The sequence below is a fragment of the Trachemys scripta genome, chromosome 8 (genome assembly GCF_013100865.1).
Source record: "Trachemys scripta elegans isolate TJP31775 chromosome 8, CAS_Tse_1.0, whole genome shotgun sequence".
In the NCBI taxonomy this organism is placed as follows: Eukaryota; Metazoa; Chordata; order Testudines; family Emydidae; genus Trachemys; species Trachemys scripta.
The window spans coordinates 107,872,037-107,893,436 of record NC_048305.1 but is presented as its reverse complement, the minus strand read 5'-3'; the positions used below and the strand labels follow the sequence as shown (position 1 = coordinate 107,893,436).

Here is a 21,400-nt window from a genome sequence, read left to right as displayed (position 1 = left end):
CCCCCCAACTCCCTGCCCTGAGCCCCCTCATACACCCCACACCACTCCTGCACCCCACCCCCTTTCCTGAGCCCCTTCATGCACCCCTCCTCTGCTCCAATCCCTTGCCCTGAGCCCCTTCCTGCACACCGCACCCCCTCCTACACCCCAACCCCTTGCTCCAGCCCTGCATACAATTTCCCCACCCAGATGTGGCCCTCGGCCCAAAAAGTTGGCGGTGGTATAAGACGTTGCTGCTAAAGTTGACTCTGAATGGGTCACTGTTTGAGGCTGAGAAACCCAGAGGGAGCAGCTGGAGCCGAAAGGCAGAAGAAAGGGGAATGGAGATGTGAGTTATTCAGATAATAGGGAGCCGCAGTGATCCAGAACCGTTGAAGCTGTGCGGGAAGCCAGCAGCGAGCAGCAATCCTGGTGCCGGAGAGTATTTCTTTTCCTTTCCCAGCCGCCTTCCTAGGGACTGTAATTGGCTGTTGGAAAGGTCCTGTGGTGGAGTCGAGGCCTCTCTTCTGCCATGGCTGTGCTGTGACTGATTTTCTCATCAAAGTTCTTGATATTTCAGTAAAGGTTTAGTCAGTGCCTCACCTCCGACTGACAGACAGCAGGGCAGATCAGCATCTGGCCTTGGGGAAGACCTCGCAGACAGCGACAGGTGCTGCGGTATCGCAGACTTTGGCCTGAGCACAACCGCATGGCTGGGCTGCATCTCCCCTGTGGGCTCTGCTGGTGGCGCAGGAGAGAAACCACGGCTGGATGCTGGCAGGGTTCTAGTTTGCCTGGGGCTGCTCTCATCCACCGCTCTGGTCTTACGAGTGGAGGCTCCCCGTCTCTGGGCTGCTTTGGGAGACCCCACGAGAGCAAGTGACTGGAAACAGAACAGTTTCTTTCACTTGTGCTGGGTCTGTGGCTCCTGCGTCTCCACACACACGGTCTGAGAGAGTGTGATCCTTCCCCCATGGAGTTCGGAGTCCTGTGGCTGCCGGAGATCACTGACTCTAGCTTCCAAAGCAAGTGGGGAGCCCCACCCACATTCATGGGGTACCCTGCCCACAGGCAGCAGACCTTCCACTCCCTATGTGCTCCGTGAGCAGTAACTCTGTTCTTCCTTTCCTCCTGGGCAATGCTGGGCTTGTGGGCCTTTCCCGGATCCGGGACCCCAGGAACCGACCCGTTACGCTGCAGATCCACATAGTGAGCTGAGGTGGGACCACGCAGATCATCCCCAGAAGGCGACAGGACATCGGCTTGCTGTTTTATCCTCGGCCGCCGTCTATGGGCTCAGATTCAGCACGGAGAGAGGGAGCAGCTCGCCCAGCCGTGTCACTGGGGCACTTCCAACGTCTCTGGCCCTCTGCTCTCAATGAGCCCTCACCAGACATGCTCCCCGTGTGCTGACCCTCTGCTAATCGAGGAGGGCTTTCCCAGAGAGCTTCCAGCTCTGGGAACCAGCTGGCCACGCTGGGAGTGAAGAGAACGGGCTGCTGCTTCGACTGCTCCGTTCTGTGCTTCAGCCATGGAGCACATACAGTCCCAAGGGAGATCTTCATGGTGAGGCTGAGGGGGGGCGTCAGCCATGCTCTGTCCATCTGTCCGGCATTCACAGACCATCTCAGGGCGTGTCCTGCCAAGCTTCTCGAAAACAGCAGAGGAGTGAAAACCAGTTCTCTCTGAGTAGCGTGCCTGGGAAATTAGCGAGCCCCATTTCCCTGCGCCCGCCCCACACAAGCATCAACAAGAAGGCTTGTCCTGAGCCCCCTGCTCTGCCCATAGGGTGATTTGCAGAGACCCCCCTCCTGAAGCCTCCCTTCCCCTGTGGTTAGTTGCCTGGCTTGGGAGGAAGACTCAGTGCCCTGCTTTCATGAATGGGGCAAAAGCGAAAAGCATCTGCCAAGAGGAACTCTGGAGCAGGAGGTAATGCGACAGGCTAGACCACAGGGGCCTCTCTCCAGCCCGAGTTCTGAGCAAGCACTGCACGTAACGGAGATCTCACTGTCACCACTGCATTCAGTGGACAAAGAGGGTCAGAAATCTGCCTTGCACAGGCGAGCTAGTTGAGAAGGGCCAGAGCCGTGGTCAGGGAGGCAACTGTTTCCTTGGAGAGGGACATAACTGCGACGCGCGGTGCTGAAGTGCAAAATGAAATGTCGTAAATGCATTGCAGCGGCCATAAATACAGGCTGTTAGCTTTAGCACTTCCCTGTGCCATCTTGCCTCCTGTATGCAGCACCGTCTGAATCCCGTTTGTCAAGGTTTCTGTGTTCTCAAGTTCAATTTGTCCTACGCAGCACCCCTAAACACTTACGAGGTAATGGAGCTGGTTTAGGAGGGAAATGTTTTTATCTGCAGATGATATTTTCGTAATGAAACTGAATTTATAACGGAGTCTGTGCCCAGGCGTGGCGTCTCAACCATGTTCCTACAGGATCTAGCCCCACTCTCATCTGAAAGAAAATTGCAATATGCAGAAGATGTAAATTTAAATGGCTCCATCATGGTAAAAATTCATCCTCAAATCTCCTGACTGCAGCTATTGCCTGTACATGGTTGGCTTATGACACTCCCCTCCGTGTGGTGTGAGGAGGTCAGTGGGGGCACCGGCCTTCAGAACCTGCATTTGCTCCGTTGCTCAGCACATAGGCATGGGGTTGGCGGCTCGGTGGTGCTGCTGCAGGTCTTCTCGTTCGGAGCCTGGACAAACTCCCAAGTAGTATTTGGGATGGTGCTTTAATCAAGCTTCATAAGCTGCGTGTTCTCCCCTCCTGCCAGAGGCACAGGGCTTGGAGCAGGAGTGGATTCCTGAAAGGAAAAGCTGCTGGTCCTTTGATCCTTTCTCTAGCAAGATTTTAGTCAAGCTGTAGGCCAATGGAGTGACCTACAAAGGCTGTGCGGCACCCAGAGCACTGCACCCAGCTCAGGATGGTTAGTACAGGTAGAATTTGAGCCAGCAAGAATGTAATTACTCGAGTTGGACTGAAGACAGAACACTGGAGATAACACCCAGACCTTGTGAACGAGGATCTTTAATGATGGCATTTGGTCAGGACCTTGGTTTTATAGGACATCTCTGGGGATGACCTGACCTCTTCCTTGAAAGAGACTTTTAAGATGGTTTATGGGCACAATTTTAGTTGCAGTATAATGCCATTCTGTAGGTGCAATATAATAGAAATTCAGAGGAGCAGTTTAGCCAATAGCTGGTTCCCACTGAATTCAGAGATTAAAACAGTAAAATGTTGAAGATGTGCCATGCATTTTAATACTCCGACAGTCTACCAGAGTCCCCGTCGTTCAGACACGGCCCACTCTGTGAGAGCACCTCGGGTACCTTGTGGCTCTGCTAACATTAGCTCTTCCAGGGCATCTGCAGCTCTGCAGGCCCATTGCAAACATGAACGGGGCTTCGGGGTGTGAACCCTGCCTATCGCTGGGGGCCAGGGGTGAGGCACAGAGCGGTGACGTGACTTTCCCAGGGCCTCACCATAAATGAGCCACAGAGCTAAGAACAGAACTCTGATTCCTGACTCTAGTTCCTGTGCGTTAACCACTAGACAATGCTGCTTCTGCGCAGACGCCATAACTCACGTCACTTAATGCACTGCCTTAGCCAAAGGAACCTTGCCACGATCTCTGTGGCCATTCCCTCTGCGTGCAGCCTACCAGAACGTAGCTGCCAGCATGGACGGTGGTAGCCTAGCCCTGAATGAGATTTAATGACCAAGAGGCCATTGGATGTCTAGCAAGCTCCAGTCCATTTGTAGCGGTTACCAGAAATCGGCGCTCTCTCCCGAGGATGGCAGATAAGCCTGCCACAGTTGGCGCTGTCTACAGGAAACGTTTCATAGCCTTGCCTGCGGGGAGCTCTTCCTGCCAAATGTGCATTTACCACTTGCCGTTCTTTTGTTACACAGTAGGGGGCGATGTTCACATCAGGATTTCTCATCTCAATGTTCAGCGGGTTGGATGCTCTAGTTTCCCGGCTTGCTCAGCCTGCGAGCTGGGGGCCTCCTTTGTGCGATGTGTATGTGGGGGGGGCTTGCAGCTCCGCTTTGCATGAGCCCGCCCCAAAGTGCCTCCACAACATAACTACGGGCATTTTGGGTCAGACCAAAGGTCCATCTAGCCCAGTGTCCTGTCTGCTGACCGCGGCCAATGCCAGGGGCACCAGAGGGAATGAACAGAACAGGGAATCACAAAGTGATCCCTCCCCGTCGCCCTTCCCAGCTCCTGGCAAACAGAGGCTAGGGACACCATCCCTGCCCATCCTAACAGCCATTGATGGACCGATCCTCCATGAATTTATCTAGTTCTTTTTCGAAACCTGTTATAGTCGTAGCCTTCACAACATCCTCTGGCAAAGAGTTCTCTGCTGCCTATTAATTTCATTGGGTGACCTCTAGTTCTTGTGCTATATGGAGGAGTAAATAACACTTCCTTATTTACTTTCTCCACACCAGTAATGATTTTATAGACCTCGATCATATCCCCCCCCTTAGTTGTCTCTTTTCCAACAGCCCCAGTCTTTTTAATCTCTCCTCATACGGAAGCTGTTCCATACCATTAATCATTTTTGTTGTCCTTCTCTGTACCTTTTCCAATTCTAATATATCTTTTTTGAGATGGGGCAACCAGATCTGTACACAGTATTCAAGATGTGGGCGTACCATGGATTTATATAGAGGCAATATGCTATTTTCTGTCTTATTATCTATCCCTTTCCTAATGATTCTCACCATTCTGTTCATTTTTTTGATTGCCGCTGCACATTGAGCGTGTGTTTACAGAGAACTATCACAATGACTCCAAGATTTCTTTCTTGAGTGGTAACAGCTAATTTATATCCCATCAGTTTGTATGCATAGTTGGGATTATGTTTTCCAGTGTGCATTACTTTGCATTTATCAGCATTGAATTTCATCAGCCATTTTGTTGTCCAGTCACCCAGTTTTCTGAGATCTCTTTGTAGCGCTTCACAATCTGCTTTGGACTTAACTATCTTGAGTAATTTTGTATCGTCTGCAAGTTTTGCCACCTCCCTGTTCACTCCCTTTTCCAGATCTGCCTTCTTGCAGATGATGTAGTATCAAAAGCCTTTTGAACGTCACATCAGCACTTCCTCTGTTATTTATTGTGGTTTATTTAGCTCTGGTTTCCAATGAGAGACAATGGCTGAAAAGTCACCATGCACAACACTCTGGAGCAGAGAGCAAATCTGTGATTGGGTTCTGGGCCAAAAATCTCTCTCAGTTGCTACTGCTGTCAGTTCCCTGGGTGGTGGCAATAGGGGAAGCCCTAGTGAAGATAGGTCTCTAGGCAGCCATCGTTGTCCAGAGCAGGTCTAGTGATTATAACGTTCAGCCCTTGTCTATATCAGGACTCCCCTGATTGCTAGCACCAGTGGAGCTAGCAGAAAAGGCTAGCTGCAGGCAAGGCAGGAGAGAGGGAGGGGCCCAGAGACCCCTGTCTGCAGAGTTAGCAAGTGGTCACCTCTCCATCTTCACGATAGGGAAGCTGCTTGGCCTTGCTTTGTATGTGTTCTCTCAGCCCTGCTGCACAGGCTGGCTGCATGTAGGGGATTGCACTGTATCCCACGTCTGTCCTTGGATACAGCCTGTGCTGAGTGATCCTCTTGTGTGTAAGTGTTGTAACCCATACCCCATCCTGCTAACCCAGGCTATTGTCATTCTCTCCTCCCCCCACCCCACCCCGCCTAGAAGTCCTCCCTTAAAATTCTGTCTTCATTTTTCTCTCCTCCTTCCTTTCTCCCCCATCAGTGGAGGGCTGAGGACTCCATCGACCATGTAAGTACCACTCGTGTGTGTTCTCGTTTGGATCAGAGGGGTCTGGCAAATCGATGTATGAATTTTGTAGACATAGTGCTGTCAAAACATCCCTTTCACTCCCTTAATGAGGCTGGAGAGTTGCACTGTGAAGCCTTCCACAAGCAGCAAATCCAGAGAAAATTGGCATTTAGATTGCTGCTAAATGCAGAAAAGCAATTGACATTTTCTATAATCTGTGTTTCCAGCTTGTTGCAATGCAATTTTAGGCAGACTCAAGTGATCGACTCAGGAGGTGCATCCTACTCTCTGCGGCGGTTGGCTCAGCTAGGTGTATGGTAAAATCAGATAGAGAATCTTTAAACCTCATTGATCCCAGTCATGAAAAATAACCTACACGCTCAACCGTGACCTTTGGCTGAAACAGAGACTGTTTGCATGTGATTGTTTTCCTATTACAGTTACATCCAATTTTTCCCAAGTAATTTTGAAATATAAATTTGGAGGAACAAACTAGAAAATGACCTTTTTAGAGTGAGCAATTCAATTACGCACCCCACTGTGGGCTTCCCAGGCCCTGTCCGTTTCTCCCGCTGTTTAAACGGAGGAGTTTTGCTAGGAGTGGTTTTGTGATGACAGCCCTATGTTTCCATTGTGTAATCATCTCTTCCTTGATCCATCCCCATCTTACTTCCCCTCCCCCGCTCCCAGGGGCATGCTCTTGCACGAGAATTTCTCTTTGCATGGGTTTGGGAGGAATTCATCCTTGGGGGAGGTTCCGAGTCTGTAGGTTCTTTATGGGGTGCTCACCGCGGCTCTCTGGGCACCAGTTTCCTGTGCACTTGCTCACTCACACAGGTGAGGAGTGGAGAGGTGGAATTTCGCTCCTGCTCTGATTTTGGTGTCGTTCTTGTTGGTGCTTGTTGATCTGTGTCTCTGGCTTTGCTGGTTCCACAATGACAATCAGGTGGCGTTGGCGGAGTAAGGCTGGGCAGGCCCCTCACAGGTGGGTCTGGTGTTTGGGAGACCAATTAATGGGAGAGCAGCAATGATTCCAAAGCGGACAAACAGAAGAGCCCTTGAAAGGCCTTTAAGGAAGCCCTGGAAAGTAGACACAAGTCCCAGGAGACATCGCATCTCCCCACCCCCCAGTGCAAGTCCTATCCTGGCCCCTTCGCACATGATTCACCCGCCCTGGCCCCTGTCATTCCTTGTGTTTGTTTCCATCCGGTAGTAGTGCATCCCTCGGACCCTGGCCAGTGGCTTTACCGTGGTGCATGGAAGGCCGATAGTTGGGTCTGAACAACTGAGCCTGTGGCATGGCAGAGAACGGGGTCTGTCCTGCCTGGCCCCGCTCAGCTGGGGAGTCAAGTGGGGTTTTGCCTTTCCAGGAACGTCCCTACGTTGTCCAATAGGCAACATGGACGAGAAATGGGAGAGGGGCTGTGGGGGGGTCTGATAGGCTTTGGTGGAGGTAAATCCTTGGCCCCTGTAGAGCGGGGATGCAGAGGGAACGCACCAGAGGTCAGGCTCTGTCCTACAGCGGTCATTAGTGTGGTGCAGGGGTCCCCCCGCCCGACATCACTACGACAGCACTCCCTGTTAGCCAGGACAGCCAGCGGGGAGCTCAGCAGGGAGTTACGGCCTTTCCCTGCCTTCTGGGGCCTGTGCTTACCAAGGCAGATCCCGTTCATAACATCAGTGGCAGACAAGTCCTAGGGGTCATTTTCCTCAGCCTGTCCGCAGAGTCTGTGAGCTGCTTGGCTGCCAGCCTCAGGGCCCTTTGCGGGTGGAGCGCCATCAGCTGGAAGGTGGGCGTGCTCTGTTCTTTGAGTAAAATGTGCCTGAGGGGCTCATGCCCTCCTGGCGCCCCGGGAAGGGTGGGGCTGGGGGGGGGATGCTGCACGGCAGCGAGGCACTCTCAGTAGGAGCTGACACGCTCTGAGCACATCCTCCGCTCCAAGCCTCAGTTTCTTCACTGCTAGCAGGGCCTTCCCTCCACCGCCAGCAGCACAGCGCTTCCCTGGCTGGGCCGCAGGGCCGCTGTTGGACTGAGCTGGAGTGATCCCACGTTACTGCCCCCTGGCCAAGCCCACCTCGTGTATACATAGACCCTCCCTGGCAATGATGCTGCAGCGGAGTTTCAGCCTGGGGGGGCCAGAGCAGCAATGCCTGACGAGCCCCTCTCCTGGAACCCAGCGGCTCCCCCACCCGGGGTTGTCTACCAGGAGTTCCCAGCAGGATTCCAGGCTGCTTCAAATTCCAAAATCAGCCCCAGAGAGGGTTGCACTGATGTATCCCGAGCTGGCCTTCTGCTTTTGTGGGTGGCTTTGATTTGTTGTGATCCTCTCATGCTTGCTGGCAGGGTCCTGGCTGTCCCTGAAGGCTTTGCCTAGAATGCAGCTTCCAACCCATACTTCCTGGAAACAGCAGCTGTGGAGGCAGGAGTGGGGACAAGGCTCAGAGGAGTTACTTGGAGCGGGGTAGGGGTGGGCCTCATCCCCTCTCAGCCTCGGTTTCTAGACAAGTTTGCACAGGTCTGGTGACCGCTTTGGATACGGGCACAAAACCCTGAGTGTCGGAGAGGTGGCAAGTGAGATGTGAGAAAGGGAACCACTGGAACGAATGTCGTCATCGTTCCGTTAATGCTGCACGGGCGCAAGGTTAGAGACCTGCAGGGGGTGTGATGCACGAAACGAAACCAGTCAACATCAGTGCGTTTCTGGCTGAAACCCTCCTTCCTGCACCCCAAGCAGTAACAATATTTGTTTCTTCTTGCTTATTTTCTGCTCACCTTATGAATGGTCCCACAGGAAACCATCATCGGAGGCCTTCTACCTGAAACCACCTATTCCGTCACCGTGGCAGCCTACACCACCAAAGGAGATGGTGCACGCAGCAAACCCAAAGTCGTCACTACGACGGGGGCGGGTGAGTGTGGTGCTGCTGGGTGGGCTTATGGCATTCCCTGGGACACGGCACAGCGGATACTGCTGAGGACGCACGTTTGGAAGGAGTGGGCAGGCTGGAGAATGTCATGGGGATTTGTACTTCTGCAGTGGGGGCAAAGGATGAGAGTTCGATCGGCATCCCTTACGCACAGGCTTTACCTGTGGATCAGTTGTCTGCAGGGTTCACACAGAGCAGGGGTGCAGGTGGGAAATGGACAGTCACTGAGAGGGCAAAAGGGGAGAAAAAGCAGCAGCCCTTTAGAAGAGATCTGTGAAAAAACCGTTCAGCCTTACTGTACCCCTCGGCCCAGGGAGTAGGCAAGGGAAAGCCAGGTCCTAGACCCCACCGCCTCTGAACTGACGTCCCCCTCACGCAGCTTTCTGATGCACCGACATCTGGTTGGGGCGGTTGGAGGAATTAGCCACGGTGGCTGTAGAGCCTCCTGCAGCTGAAGGGTTTTTGAGAGGCCGTTAGAAGTGGATCCAGCCCATTTTTGATGCTGCACCTCTACCTGTAACTAGACAAGCCCAGCTTAAACCAACGCCAGCTGCTGCAGAGGTGCAGCAAAATGCCATATGCAGTCTCCGGATCCTGCTGAACCCAGCCAGAGTTCTACTGGCTAAACAGACAAGCGTATCTAGTGCTAGTGCCCAGAAGAGCCCGTGTCGTGGTTCAGGGATACCACGAGAACACGGCAGGCGCTTGGCTTTTCTCTGGGAATGTGATGGGAGCAGGTTTGGGTGGTTCTTGGGAGAGAGGACCAGCGAGCTGGCATTGCCTAGTCATTGGTTTTTGGATCACTAGCCCTGTCCTACATGTGGCAGTGCTGCTGATCGGCCGAGTCGCCCCAGGCAGGGTGTTTATCGCTCATTAGAATGGGAATGCATTTTGCATGAACTGGAAATCTGAATTCCTGGTGCATTAACCTAGGAACAGCTCTCTCTCTCCATGCTGCTCCAGATGGCACCAGGATAACTCCAGAGGTCATTTCCATTGTCAGCATCTCAGCTGCTCTATCCCCCCTGCCTGACCAGGGCGTACATTCTGTGGAGTTAACACAGCTATCCTGCAAACAGGAGAAGCTTCCTAACCATCCCAGTGCTACACCCTAAACCGCAGCAGATCGTCCCACCTTGTGATGCATAGATAACGATATGTTGAATCAGCTTTGAAAAATCATCTGTCCCTGACTCCTAGCGGCTGTTAGTGATTGTGTTGTGAGTTTGAGTAATGGAGAGAGCGACATTAGCAGTGTACACCTCTACCCCGATATAACGCTGTCCTCGGGTGCCAAAAAATCTTACCGCATTATAGGTGAAACTGCGTTATATTAAACTTGCTTTGATCCACCGGAGTGCGCAGCCCCGCCCCCCCCGGAGCACTGCTTTACCGCGTTCTATCCGGATTCGTGTTATATCGGGGTAGAGGTGTATATTGAATTATATGTGCTTAAATAGTAACAGAGTCCCCTCCTACAGATTTGTCCAGCTCCTAGGGACCTTAGAAGGGAACAGTATCGTGGGCCTCTGAGGACAGAATTGGGCCAGAACACCATCAAATACAGTGTCTGGTTTATTACCACCAGGACATTATCCCACTGATTAGGAATGTTTTCCGTATCAGTTGGATTGTATTCCAATCTGATCGGCTTCGGAATGGTGATGCCCTTTGTGTACGTGGTGGGGAATCCAGGTATTAAATCCTCGATTCCAAACTAACGGTTCTTAACCTGTGAAGGCAGCAGCCCTTCACTTGCGCCTCATGAGCAGAATTTCAGTGGCGTGACTGTTGCTGCTCCCCAGTCACATCGACATTCCCGTCATGAATTGGTTCATCAGCTAAACCAAAATATATTCTGATTGCTAACAGCCCACCCCGCGCCACTTACTGCCTCTGCAGATGGTAAAATTACAAGGTTGGGGATGACATTTTTCTGCATTCAGATAGATCAGGATGCTGGGTATGGGGTTTTGTGCATCTGTTGCAACACATCAGAGGGGTAGCCGTGTTAGTCTGAATCTGTAAAAAGCAACAGAGGGTCCTGTGGCACCTTTGAGACTAACAGAAGTACTGGGAGCATAAGCTTTTGTGGGTAAGAACCTCACTTCTTCAGATGCAAGTAAGTCAATGCATCTGAAGAAGTGAGGTTCTTACCCATGAAAGCTTATGCTCCCAGTACTTCTGTTAGTCTCAAAGGTGCCACAGGGACCCTCTGTTGCTTGTTGCAACACAGTACATCAGGGTCTAGGTTTTCCTGGTGCTATGGCACTTGTCTGCAGAGAGATCAGCACCTGGATTTGGGTCCATCTGTGTCTATGCATCTAGGCTTGTATGCTGCACTTGCCACTATGTTACCTGAGCATAAAGTTACACCAATCCTGGACCCAGTAGACCTGAGTTTCTCTCCTCTTGCTCTTTCTGGCAGCAGGATGGGTTTGTGGGTGGTCACAACGTCTTTATGTTCCAGTCCCAGGCAAGCCCTCCATGCTGATTAGCACAACAGCCATGAACACCGCTCTCATCCAGTGGCACCCCCCCAAGGAGATGGTCGGGGAGCTGCTGGGGTACCGGCTGCAGTACAAACGCACCGACGAGGAGAAGATGAACATCATGGACTTTGAGAAAAACGTCCATCACTACACTGTGACCAGCCTGCACAAAGGTGCCACCTACATCTTCAAGCTGTCTGCCAAGAACAGAGCCGGTCCAGGGGAGGAGTTCGAGAAGGAGATCACCACGACCGAGGACGTGCCCAGCGGCTTCCCGCAGAACCTGCGTGTGGTGGGGCTCACCACCTCCACCACAGAGGTGGCCTGGGACCCCCCAGTGCTGGCGGAGCGAAATGGGAGAATTACCAACTACACAGTTATGTACAGAGATATCAACAGCCAGCAGGAGCTGACCAACGTCACCAAGGAGACGAGCATCATGCTGACCAACCTCAGACCTGACACCACCTATGACATCAAAGTGAGGGCCTGCACCAGCAAGGGGGTGGGGCCACTCAGCCCCAGCATCCAATCCCGGACCATGCCTGTTGAGCAAGGTAACACGCCTTACAGACAGAGACCCTCCCTTTGGTGTGGCAGGCTGGATTCCCTGGGCTCTGGCTAACGAGGCCATACGTCGTCTGGTTTCCTCTAGTAAAAGTGGCTCGGCACAGGGAGCCTCGCTGAAGGCGTCCCTCACGTTGCCTGTTACTAGGAGGAGGATTTTTTGGTGGGAACATAATTGCCTTTGTCACTTCACAGACACACCCCCGTTACCTGTACAGGAAAGGGTCTCTGCTGGCTCGGGTGCAGACCTGAGAGCTGCTGGCTTTAGATCCTGGCAAAGGGGCAGGAGAGTCCTCAGGGGGAGGGGAAGCTACAGTTCAGTCTAGACCTGCCGGTCTCTGCTGTTCAAGAACGGAGTCACAATCGGAAACTCGGCTGGGCCGAGAGACTTGGGGAAAGGTTGCTGCTCTCCCCTGCTTGTCTCCTTTCCTGCCACAGCTGAATTCAGTAACCCGTGCTGCCGAGCCACTGCTGGGCCAGGCTGGCAGCTCACAGGCGTTGTTTTTCATTTCAGTGTTTGCTAAAAACTTTCGGGTCAGCGCCGTGATGAAAACGTCCGTGTTGCTGAGCTGGGAAGTGCCTGACTCCTACAAGTCTGCGGTGCCTTTCAAGGTAAGGACCAACTGCACGGGATGCCAGGGTGCCTCCATGGCAGGTGAGCAGCATCTCTACCGAGCGCCAGGCTCTCAGGCAAACGATTGGCTGAGCAAGGTCCCATTGGTTGTCAGCTCGGGGAGGCCTCCGAGCACAGCAATAAGGATCTGCTGATGCTATAGAAAGCAAAGCTGCTAACCCGGAGGTGCTGCTGCTTTCTCACCCTCCTTCCCAGCATCCTGGTCTCTGGCAGGGCTGCAAGCCATAGCCGTGCCAGTGAAGGGGGTCAGCAGTGTTGAGTCCGACAACTAAAATGATTGCTCTGAGGCCAGCAGGAAAAGCCAAATGGGACACGCCTGTATCGTGTGCTAAGCCAGGATGGCGTGTGCCACGTTAGGTCATGGTCATTAGACTGTGCGCCAGTGCTGGGAGGTTCCTCCTAGATAGGTCACGAGGTGGCCCTAGAGGGTTACTAACAGGCCAGGCCCAGGTTGCCGTCACTGAGCGAGCTCACCATCCAGCTATAGACCTGAGCAGAGGAACATTGACTCCAGGTGCTAAGCCTCCACCCTTCCCTGGCCTGGGCCCACTGGTTCCTTTCCACTGTATATTCTCCAAAGCATCCCCTGCTCTGCTCTTACACCTGGGTACGAGGGAGACTTGTGCAGTCCTCCCAAGGCTGTTATTAATACCTCTCCCCTGCTCAGCTTTGAGGGGCTCAGACAGTCTGCCAGTTCCAGTGCCCAGGGGTCTGGAGTCTGGCTGGACGAGGTCCCACTTCCAGCCGGCCAGGACAGCTCCCTGGCAATGCCTGTGCGAGGCGCTCCTGTTCTCGGGCTCCTAGCAGGCTCTACATTTGTTTGTAAGCCAGGCTGGCCCCGCGGCACAGCAGAGCTGGTGATGCCTTACAGCTCTGTGCCCTCAGAGAGGGGGAGGAGGAGATGCTCCCCAGACATAAGGGGAAATCCCAAGGCTGTGTAGAGCGTCCACGAGAGAGCTGGAAATGTCATCTAATCACAGGAAGCGAACAAGGCAGAACAGCCTGAAAACCAGGCAGCGACTCGACCTTAGCGTGACTCCCTTTGCCCTGGCCCGGCTAACCAGATGGCCTGTTTGCCACAGAGCGATCAGAGCAGCGGCACAGTCCCGAGCAGTGGTTCCAGGAAACTGTTTCCATTGTAGCAGTCCATGATCCCCTCTCTGACGGCTGCCTGGGCAGACCCTGCTCAAATGGCTGCTGCTCTCACTTGTCCGGCACAACGCTGGGTGTTTATCAGCCTCCAGGCCCAGAATGGCTTATTCACATGGGCCCAAGCCTGGCCGTGTCCCTTCAGCAGCCCCAGCCTGGATTGTGGGTGTGGGGAGCAGCCAAGGCACGCAGGGTGGGGGATTTCTGCAGAGGTGGTCCGGACTGGGGAGAGAGACTCTTGCAGACAGAAGCACTGTATCTCTGCTCGGAGGGTTTGCTGTGCCGAAGGCATGGACGGGCGTGCAGGCTGACTCACGGAACCCGTACAGAGGTGATCACTAACCCTTCCAGGCATTGCACCACCTTGAATTCGGAAACGATGCAATGAAACGTGAGTTCTCTGTGCTCCCCATCGCTATAGAGGAGCAACACACCCACACCCACACACCCATACACCCATACACCCATAAGAGCTTGTAGTACAGCCAGAGACAAAACCCTGGTCTCTGGAGTCCGAGTCCAGAGCTGCCCATCTCCGCAGCTGGAACATCTCACTGCCTAGCAGTGAACTCAAGGTCAGCAGGTTCCTGTGGTGAGGGTGAACGTGTCTCCCAGGGGAGTTCTGCCACTCACCTGTGAGTGGGAAGGGGGTGCGGGGCAGGGTGCATTGCCCCGTCCATGCTGCATGTGTAGGAAACGCATGGAATGGATGAGCTGAACACAAGGGGATATGACCACACCACGGGGCAGTCTCTCCATGGCAAGTGGGAGAAGCGTCTGGAATGGCTGCCTGTGTTTGTGTGTCTCTCCCCTGCTTGCTCATCCTGCCTCTCGATTATAACGCTCGAGCGGAATCACTTTGAACTTGCAGAGTTTAGCTGGAAAGAGACAGAGAATCAGAGAGGGCATGGCTCAGCTTCCCAGGGGCCGGCCATGTTTGGACAGGAAAGAGTCTCGTTTGGACAGGCAAGAGTCTCGTTGGGACAGCGGGAACAGCCCAGCTCCCGGTTTGTGCAGGGCGTTGAATGGCCAGTTTGGTTTCCCTTCCTAGTGCACTGGAGGGGATGCTACAACCTGTGGGGTGGGTAGAGCAGGTCAGGCGCCAGAAAGAATAGTGCTGATGCCTTGTCTCTGCCTTGTCGCCAAGCCTGCGGTCATGAGCGGTGATTCATTCAGTGTCTGCCCCTGCTGTGACACAGGAGCAGATGGTGTTAGTTACCTGTCAGCTGAGAGCAGCCATGCAAACAGGATTGTTAAAGATATTTCTCCAATAGTATCTTTCTTCTGTTAATACTCCCAGAAATGCAGGTGCATGTGAGCCTGGAGGAACAGCCCCTGGGCTTTGACTGCCCTGAGAGAAGTCTCAACCTTCGGGAGTGTGTTTTACAAACAAGGTTCACCTCTTTACTCTCTGCTTAATGCAGGCACACAAGATGCAGAGGACAGAGCCTAATAACCATAGCAGATAAATCTCCATGGGAACAATTAGTATTATCTGCACTTGATAAACAGTCTCACACTAAATCTACATCCCAAAGGGTGTCACATTCCATGTTAACGGATTTAATTAAAGGCGATTTTGTTCTGATTGTGAGTACTGGCAGAACCTTGTGTTGTTTTTATGGGGGCATGAATTGGAGACCTCTGGAATTTTCACTCCTATCAAATCAGTAAATCAGGTGTCAGTTCTCTTCAGGGAACTTCACAGCTTCATCTGGGCCCGGGATAAACTCCCTGCAAAGTGCTGCCTGGCTTTGGTGGGGTATTTTACATTCCAGCCCTCTTGGCCATAAGCCTCAGACATTGTTCCTCGATTCCAGGGACTTTCCTCCTTGCATATTTTCCAAGTAAAGGTGAAATTTGACAATTGCTGGATTCTCACCATTTTGAGCTAGGAGCTGGTTTGGGCAGTTCCGGTGCTTTCACGTAAAGTGTAAGGCCAGCCTTGGTTGTTGTTTTTCATTTCCTTGACACACCTCCCTGGCCTTGCCCAGGACAGAGGCTGTGTGGGTTGTGGGCAGCATTGTTAGGTATTTTACAGGGGAGAAAAAGATTCTAACTCCCTGCCAAAGTGCAGGATTCATTGTGTCTGCGCCATCCAAGATAGATGCTATCCAGCCTCCATTTGAAGGGTCTTCCACGACCTCCTGAGGCGTCTGTTCCATTGTCCTGCTGGTCTGACAGTCAGGAAGGTTTTTCTGAGATTTAATCTAAAGCTGCTGTGCTTCAGTCTTTGCATGATTCTATTCGACGTTGGTGAGGCCTCATCTGGAGTACTGTGTCCAGTTTTGGGCCCCACACTACAAGAAGGATGTGGAAAAATTGGAAAGAGTCCAGCGGAGGGCAACAAAAATGATTAGGGGTCTGGAGCACATGACTTATGAGGAGAGGCTGAGGGAACTGGGATTGTTTAGTCTGCAGAAGAGAAGAATGAGGGGGGATTTGATAGCAGCCTTCAACTACCTGAAGGGGGGTTCCAAAGAGGATGGATCTAGACTGTTCTCAGTGGTACCTGATGACAGAACAAGGAGCAATGGTCTCAAGTTGCAGTTGGGGAGGTTTAGGTTGGATATTAGGAAACACTATTTCACCAGGAGGGTGGTGAAGCACTGGAATGGGTTACCTAGGGAGGTGGTGGAATCTCCTTCCTTAGAAGTTTTTAAGGCCCGGCTTGACAAAGCCCTGGCTGGGATGATTTCGTTGGTGTTGGTCCTGCTTTGAGCAGGGGGTTGGACTAGATGACCTCCTGAGGTCTCTTCCTACCCTGATATTCTATGATTCTATGTTTCAGTTCAGCACATTTCTTAGTGAGCATAGAAACAGCCCCATGAATGGCAGTTAGCCTCAGCTGTGTTATAACCAGACTCCAGCCTTTGGCGATGACATTTGGACCCGCCGAGCTTTGCAAGCCTGTCTCTGAGCTAGAGCAGCACTAACAGGGATTTTATAGCAGGGCAGGCGTGGGTCAGCCCAGTGTTCAGCAGTTTAAAGCCCTTTGGCCACATTTCACTGCTGACTAACGTAGGTGTCACTGAGTCGTTCGGCAGCCTCTGGTTGGTATGCTAGCTTCAGCCCCTGGGCTCCCACACAGCAGTGACTTTATCCCTGTGCCCTTACATCATCTACGGTTCATGGAGAGGTGCTAACTAATGGTGCATAGCGTTGGAAAAGGTAATGCAGACTGGCAGGTAGAGGAACACAGAACCGTTGTGGGGAGAGGGGCTGGGAGCTTTGTTTCCTTGTCTTTGGACACACGTGTCTGGGCAAGGCAATGAACGTCGTCTTTGGATGTCAGCAGGAGACCATGCAGTGCAAGTTTGTGGAGCTTTTCAATCAAACCCAGAGCAAGCAAAGAGACTCTGGCTGAAAGCCCAGACTGTCCATCCAGTCTGCAGCACTCGTGGGCCCCCTTGCCCCCGCCCCCAGGGAAACACGGCACGCAGGTTCCTGTTCCTGGAGCTGCCGTGTTTCTGCACCAGCAGAGACGGCGGGTTGCTGACTCAGCAGACCATGATGTCTTGGTGCTGAATCCGCGGCCAGGTTCACTGTCAGCAAAGCTCGGTGTCAGTGCCCGGCTGGCTGGTTACCGGCACACTATCACACGGACGCCTGTGACAGTGCAGAGGTCAGCTCCGTCAGCATGGCGGTGTCCCATAGGCCAATACAAAGCTTCCCCTCCTGTTATACAGAGATACAAACCAGTTACGTGCTACGCTCCAGATGTTACTAGTTACCCTCCTTGTGCCTCACAGCTAATAGTTCAGACAAAACGTCCTCATCCATTCTCCTGTCCTCCACTCCGGGTCTTACCCGGGGTCCCGCCCCGCCCTCTGAGGAGAGCATGAGGTGGTTACTTGAGAGGTCTGCGTCTTCTGTCAGGAATGTGTTTGCTTGGTGATTCCTAGTGTTACTATTCTAACAAGGCCCACTTTGGTTCACAGCCAACCTTGCCTCATGCTTTTAACCATGCCTAGGGCTCCAGGAAGGCCTACAGCCTTCGCACACGTGCATTGTATAGACAACATGCCTTCCTACAGCACGTGTGGAAGTCCTTTGGAATCACTTAGTTGTGGGAGACTGTGTAATGGGAGATCCCACCTGCTGCTAGAGCAGGGTTTGGGTGACCTGAGTGTTTCAACTTTGTTCGTGTTTGAGTCTGAGCAGAATTCCTGAGCTGAGGCAGGGAGTCATGTAGGAATCTGCCTGCAGATAGGTAGCCCAGCCCTGTTCTTGTCTGGAATACGCTGCCGCTTCTGTGATATTGTGTTAGTGCTTGAAGGAGTTGATGCAAGGATAGACTGCAGAGCTCTCAAGTAACCAGCTGTTTCGTCTGGCTTGGCTGAGTCTGGTTTGACTGAGCAGGAGGAAACCTGCCAACTAAACGTCTGACATTCCAGAGGCTTTAAGAGGCATTTCTGGGTCTGGATGCTTTGCACTCACTCTAGTGCCTGTCTGACGTGTCTCTCTGCAGAGAAGGGATTAAAGCCTCAGAAGAAATAGTCTCACAGGAGTCACAGCAGAGAACACTCCCTCCGCATCGCCTCCGCACTGGGGAGCCAGCAGGGGTCTCATCACTTGTTATTTTAGCAGTGGGGCCCATCCCGAAAGACCGGCGCACGTCAATGAGAACGTGGGTCGTGTCTGTCCCTCCCTTCGTGCTCGGTTCCGGCTGACCACGTCCTCCCGGCTGCCGGAGAAGAGTCTGTATGTGACTGGACCAACCTCAGCAGAGTGCAGTGGCCAAAGCCTTCTGGGCGTGGCTACTTAGGTCACCCAAAGCAGCACTGTGCACCTCAGTCTGCGTTTGCTCCCTGTGCCTGGCTGCCCCAGGGGTTCTGCAGGGCCTGCTGCTCCCCTTCTCGCTACCTCCCCTGTGGAGTTAATGCGGGGCGCCTGCCCCAGTGAGACAGCAGCTGCTTCAGGGCTCTGCTGGAACCTCGCTCTGGTGCTGCTTCACCCGCTCAGCTGCACCCAGAGGGGAGAGAGGGCGCTGGCTCCCTTCTCTGGAGAGCCCAAAGGCAGAGCATGTTTGTGGGCGTGAGGCGGCCGTCTCCACCTGGGTGCTCTAGGCTCACCCCCTCCCTGGTTCATGACTCTCAGCATATGGTCTCTTCAGAGCACTTTCTACGCATTCATCGATCTTGCAGCCTCCTTTAGATTCAGGAACCCCCCGTCGAGTGCTGGGGATTGCGTAGCAGAGAGGAGCCTGCGTCTCCGCTGCAGCCTCAGGCCCTCCAGTCCTCTCACCAGCACCGCGGGTGTCTGTGGGGCTTGCTTGTGTTTCTGACTCTGCCACGCGTCTCCGTTAAAGCTGGGATGGGGCGGGGTCCCCTTGCTGCTGGCTCTCCCGCTGAGAGGTTGAACCAGGGCTCAGATCCAGATTTTCGGCCGGAAACCAATGAAGCCCAGCAGGTGCCACTCTGCTCATGCAAAGCAGCCACTGCAGCCGGAGCAAATTCATACTGAGCACGTGGGGAGCAGCAAGCACCAAAGAGTGCCCACGGCCCCACGCGTCCAGGAGAGCAGCTCTCGGTCAGCCAGCGAGGGTGGCTTGAGCAGGCAGCCCCAGGGGCGTAGTTTCTTGTTTCCTCGTGATATCACGTGGCAGTGCCCTGCTCCATGCCAACAGGAGAGTGCGCTCCCCATTCTCTCCAGCAGTGATGCCGGGTACGGTTCTTTGGAAGCCCACCCCAGGCAGAGGTAAGGTTTGAGCCCCAAACTCTGCTCGGATTGCAGCGCGCCAGCAGCTGTTGTGCTGGTGCCCTGGTGTCACACCAGTGAGGTCGTGGTTTTGGGTGTGGGTGTGTGAGATGCATTGTTGATTGGTCAGAAGCATAATTCTAGGAAACAAATGATCCCCGTAGTTCCCTTCCTGGGAAGGGGCAGTTCTGTGTTCTCCCTTTGAGCGTGTGTTTACTGTTAGATTAGGGTTGAAACCACTTTAGAACCAATGGGGTTTTATGCCCAAAGTCCATTGTATGTCATGCCACCACAAGGAAACAAAGACCCATTAATATGAACCCATCTGTCCTGTCCTCCTACCTATGCACTGAAGAGACGCTCTGGTGGGGCATCACCGGGGATGCGTCTGGTGGAGTCCTTGCAGTTTAGGATTCTAACCACCCAGCCGGTGTTCGCGATTCCGCACTGTGGCCGTAAGGAGCAGCGAATGCTGCTCCACTGCCTGCTGTGGGTTGCTGTGCTGGACGTCGAGCTGTGTGGCTCTTTGTTCTCGTTATGGGCATTCCATAATCTGGCTCTGGGCCCCCCCCTCAGGTGATCAGCTCTAATGCTGCCTTCTATTCTGAGCATGCCCTGCGGCATGATGTGTCCTTTCCCGTTTCAGATCCTGTACAACAGCCAGAGTGTGGAGGTGGACGGCCATTCGATGAAGAAGCTCATAAGCGACCTTCAGCCGGATACAGAGTATTCCTTTGTGCTAATGAACCGCGGCAGCAGTGCTGGTGGGCTCCAGCACCGGGTATCTATCCACACGGCTCCTGATGTCTTGCAGAGCAAACCCATCTCCACAAACAAATACATGCAGGAAGGAAAGTTCACCCTCACCCTTCCCAAAGTCCAGATCTCAGCGCCAGTTAGGTAGGTGCTCCCTGCTAATGGACCAGAGGGCAAGGGGCGGTAGGAGGCTGGATTGTTCTCTTTGTGTACCCGCTGAGTCTAACCCATTGATTCAGTGACACTGTGGAATGAATGCCAAAGCAGCCCGCAGATGCTGGAGCCAGGTTTTCCCTTCACCACATGACAGCGCATTGCTGGCATGTTCTGAACTGATGCTTTTGTGAGATAGGGTAACAGCTCCCCGTCACTTCTCGGGGTGGAACTGAGACCCTCCCGGGAAAGCCAGCTGAGAATCCGGAGGTGCTTTCTCTGTCACTGCACAACAGCTTTTGAATAAGTAATGTCTTTAAAGCCTCAAGGAGATTAAAACAAGCCAGTTCATAGAAGTCTCATTTGTAAATGTGCTATCCTCGTGCTGAAACCCGATTCCCCCAGGGATCCTGCTACAGCCAGTTTATATAAATGTCCTTACCCCAGCTCCTGCTACCATTCTCTAGTCTAGCGCGTGGTCTGTGTATCTTCATTAACCTAATGATCGCTAGCAGGGAGCGTTCCGTTCCTCGGCACAGCAGGAAAACTGGCCTCTGACTCAGTGACGCTTTTTGCCCATTACAGAAGGGGAGAAAGAGGAGATTTGGGGAATGGGTTTTGATGGGAGGCATCTTGAACTTGTTTCTATTCAATCACCTGCTAAAGAAATGTCCTAATATCTCCTGCTAGCACTAGCCATCTCCTCTGACCCTTCTTTCCTCCCCAGGTGGTACTATATTGTGGTTGTGCCAGTAGATCAAAGCACCAGCAGCCGCACGGCCAGGTGGCGGACGCCTGATGAGATGGAGCTGGACCAGGTAGGAGTCAGAGAGACCTGGTTTAAGTGTGATCTTCTAAGGCTTCCTTTTATGCTTCGCCTGGGCCCTGGGAAAGGTGGCTTAGAGCTCCGGCTGGTGTGAGGAAAGGGGCACTGCCAGGGGACAGGCTGGCAGAGAAGCCCCCAGAGCTCACTTTTTCCCTCCTGCCTGTACAGGATCTGATAACCGCCCTAATGCTTGGCACTTCCACAGCCTGTCCAAGGGTTTGATTCCTTAACCTTCTAGCTTCTTCCCCGGGAGTCTCCCTCAGCCCTTTGCAAACACTGAGTCAGACCCCAGCATTAGGCAGGACAGAAGTATTGTCCCCATTTTACAGGTGGGGAAGCTGAGAAGCCAAGTAATTTGCCCAGGGTGTCTCAGAATGTCAGATACAGAGCTAAAGCCAGC

At 53.1% G+C, this 21,400-nt stretch overlaps 1 protein-coding gene across 13 annotated transcripts in view; it reads left to right on the top strand.

Annotated features, from left to right (window-relative positions):
* Nucleotides 1–21,400, top strand: part of PTPRF (protein tyrosine phosphatase receptor type F) — a 412,513-nt gene that overhangs the window by 334,976 nt on the left and 56,137 nt on the right. For 7 of the 13 annotated variants that reach the window (XM_034778805.1, XM_034778804.1, XM_034778799.1 and 4 more), the window contains 5 exons: nucleotides 8,588–8,705; nucleotides 11,194–11,772; nucleotides 12,297–12,394; nucleotides 19,912–20,165; nucleotides 20,902–20,992. In XM_034778805.1, the coding sequence (XP_034634696.1) occupies nucleotides 8,588–8,705; nucleotides 11,194–11,772; nucleotides 12,297–12,394; nucleotides 19,912–20,165; nucleotides 20,902–20,992 (1,140 nt within the window). Of the gene's footprint in view, nucleotides 1–5,768; nucleotides 5,796–8,587; nucleotides 8,706–11,193; nucleotides 11,773–12,296; nucleotides 12,395–19,911; nucleotides 20,166–20,901; nucleotides 20,993–21,400 lie in introns of all 13 variants that reach the window. The other 6 variants (XM_034778801.1, XM_034778797.1, XM_034778793.1 and 3 more) reach the window with 1 other exon arrangement.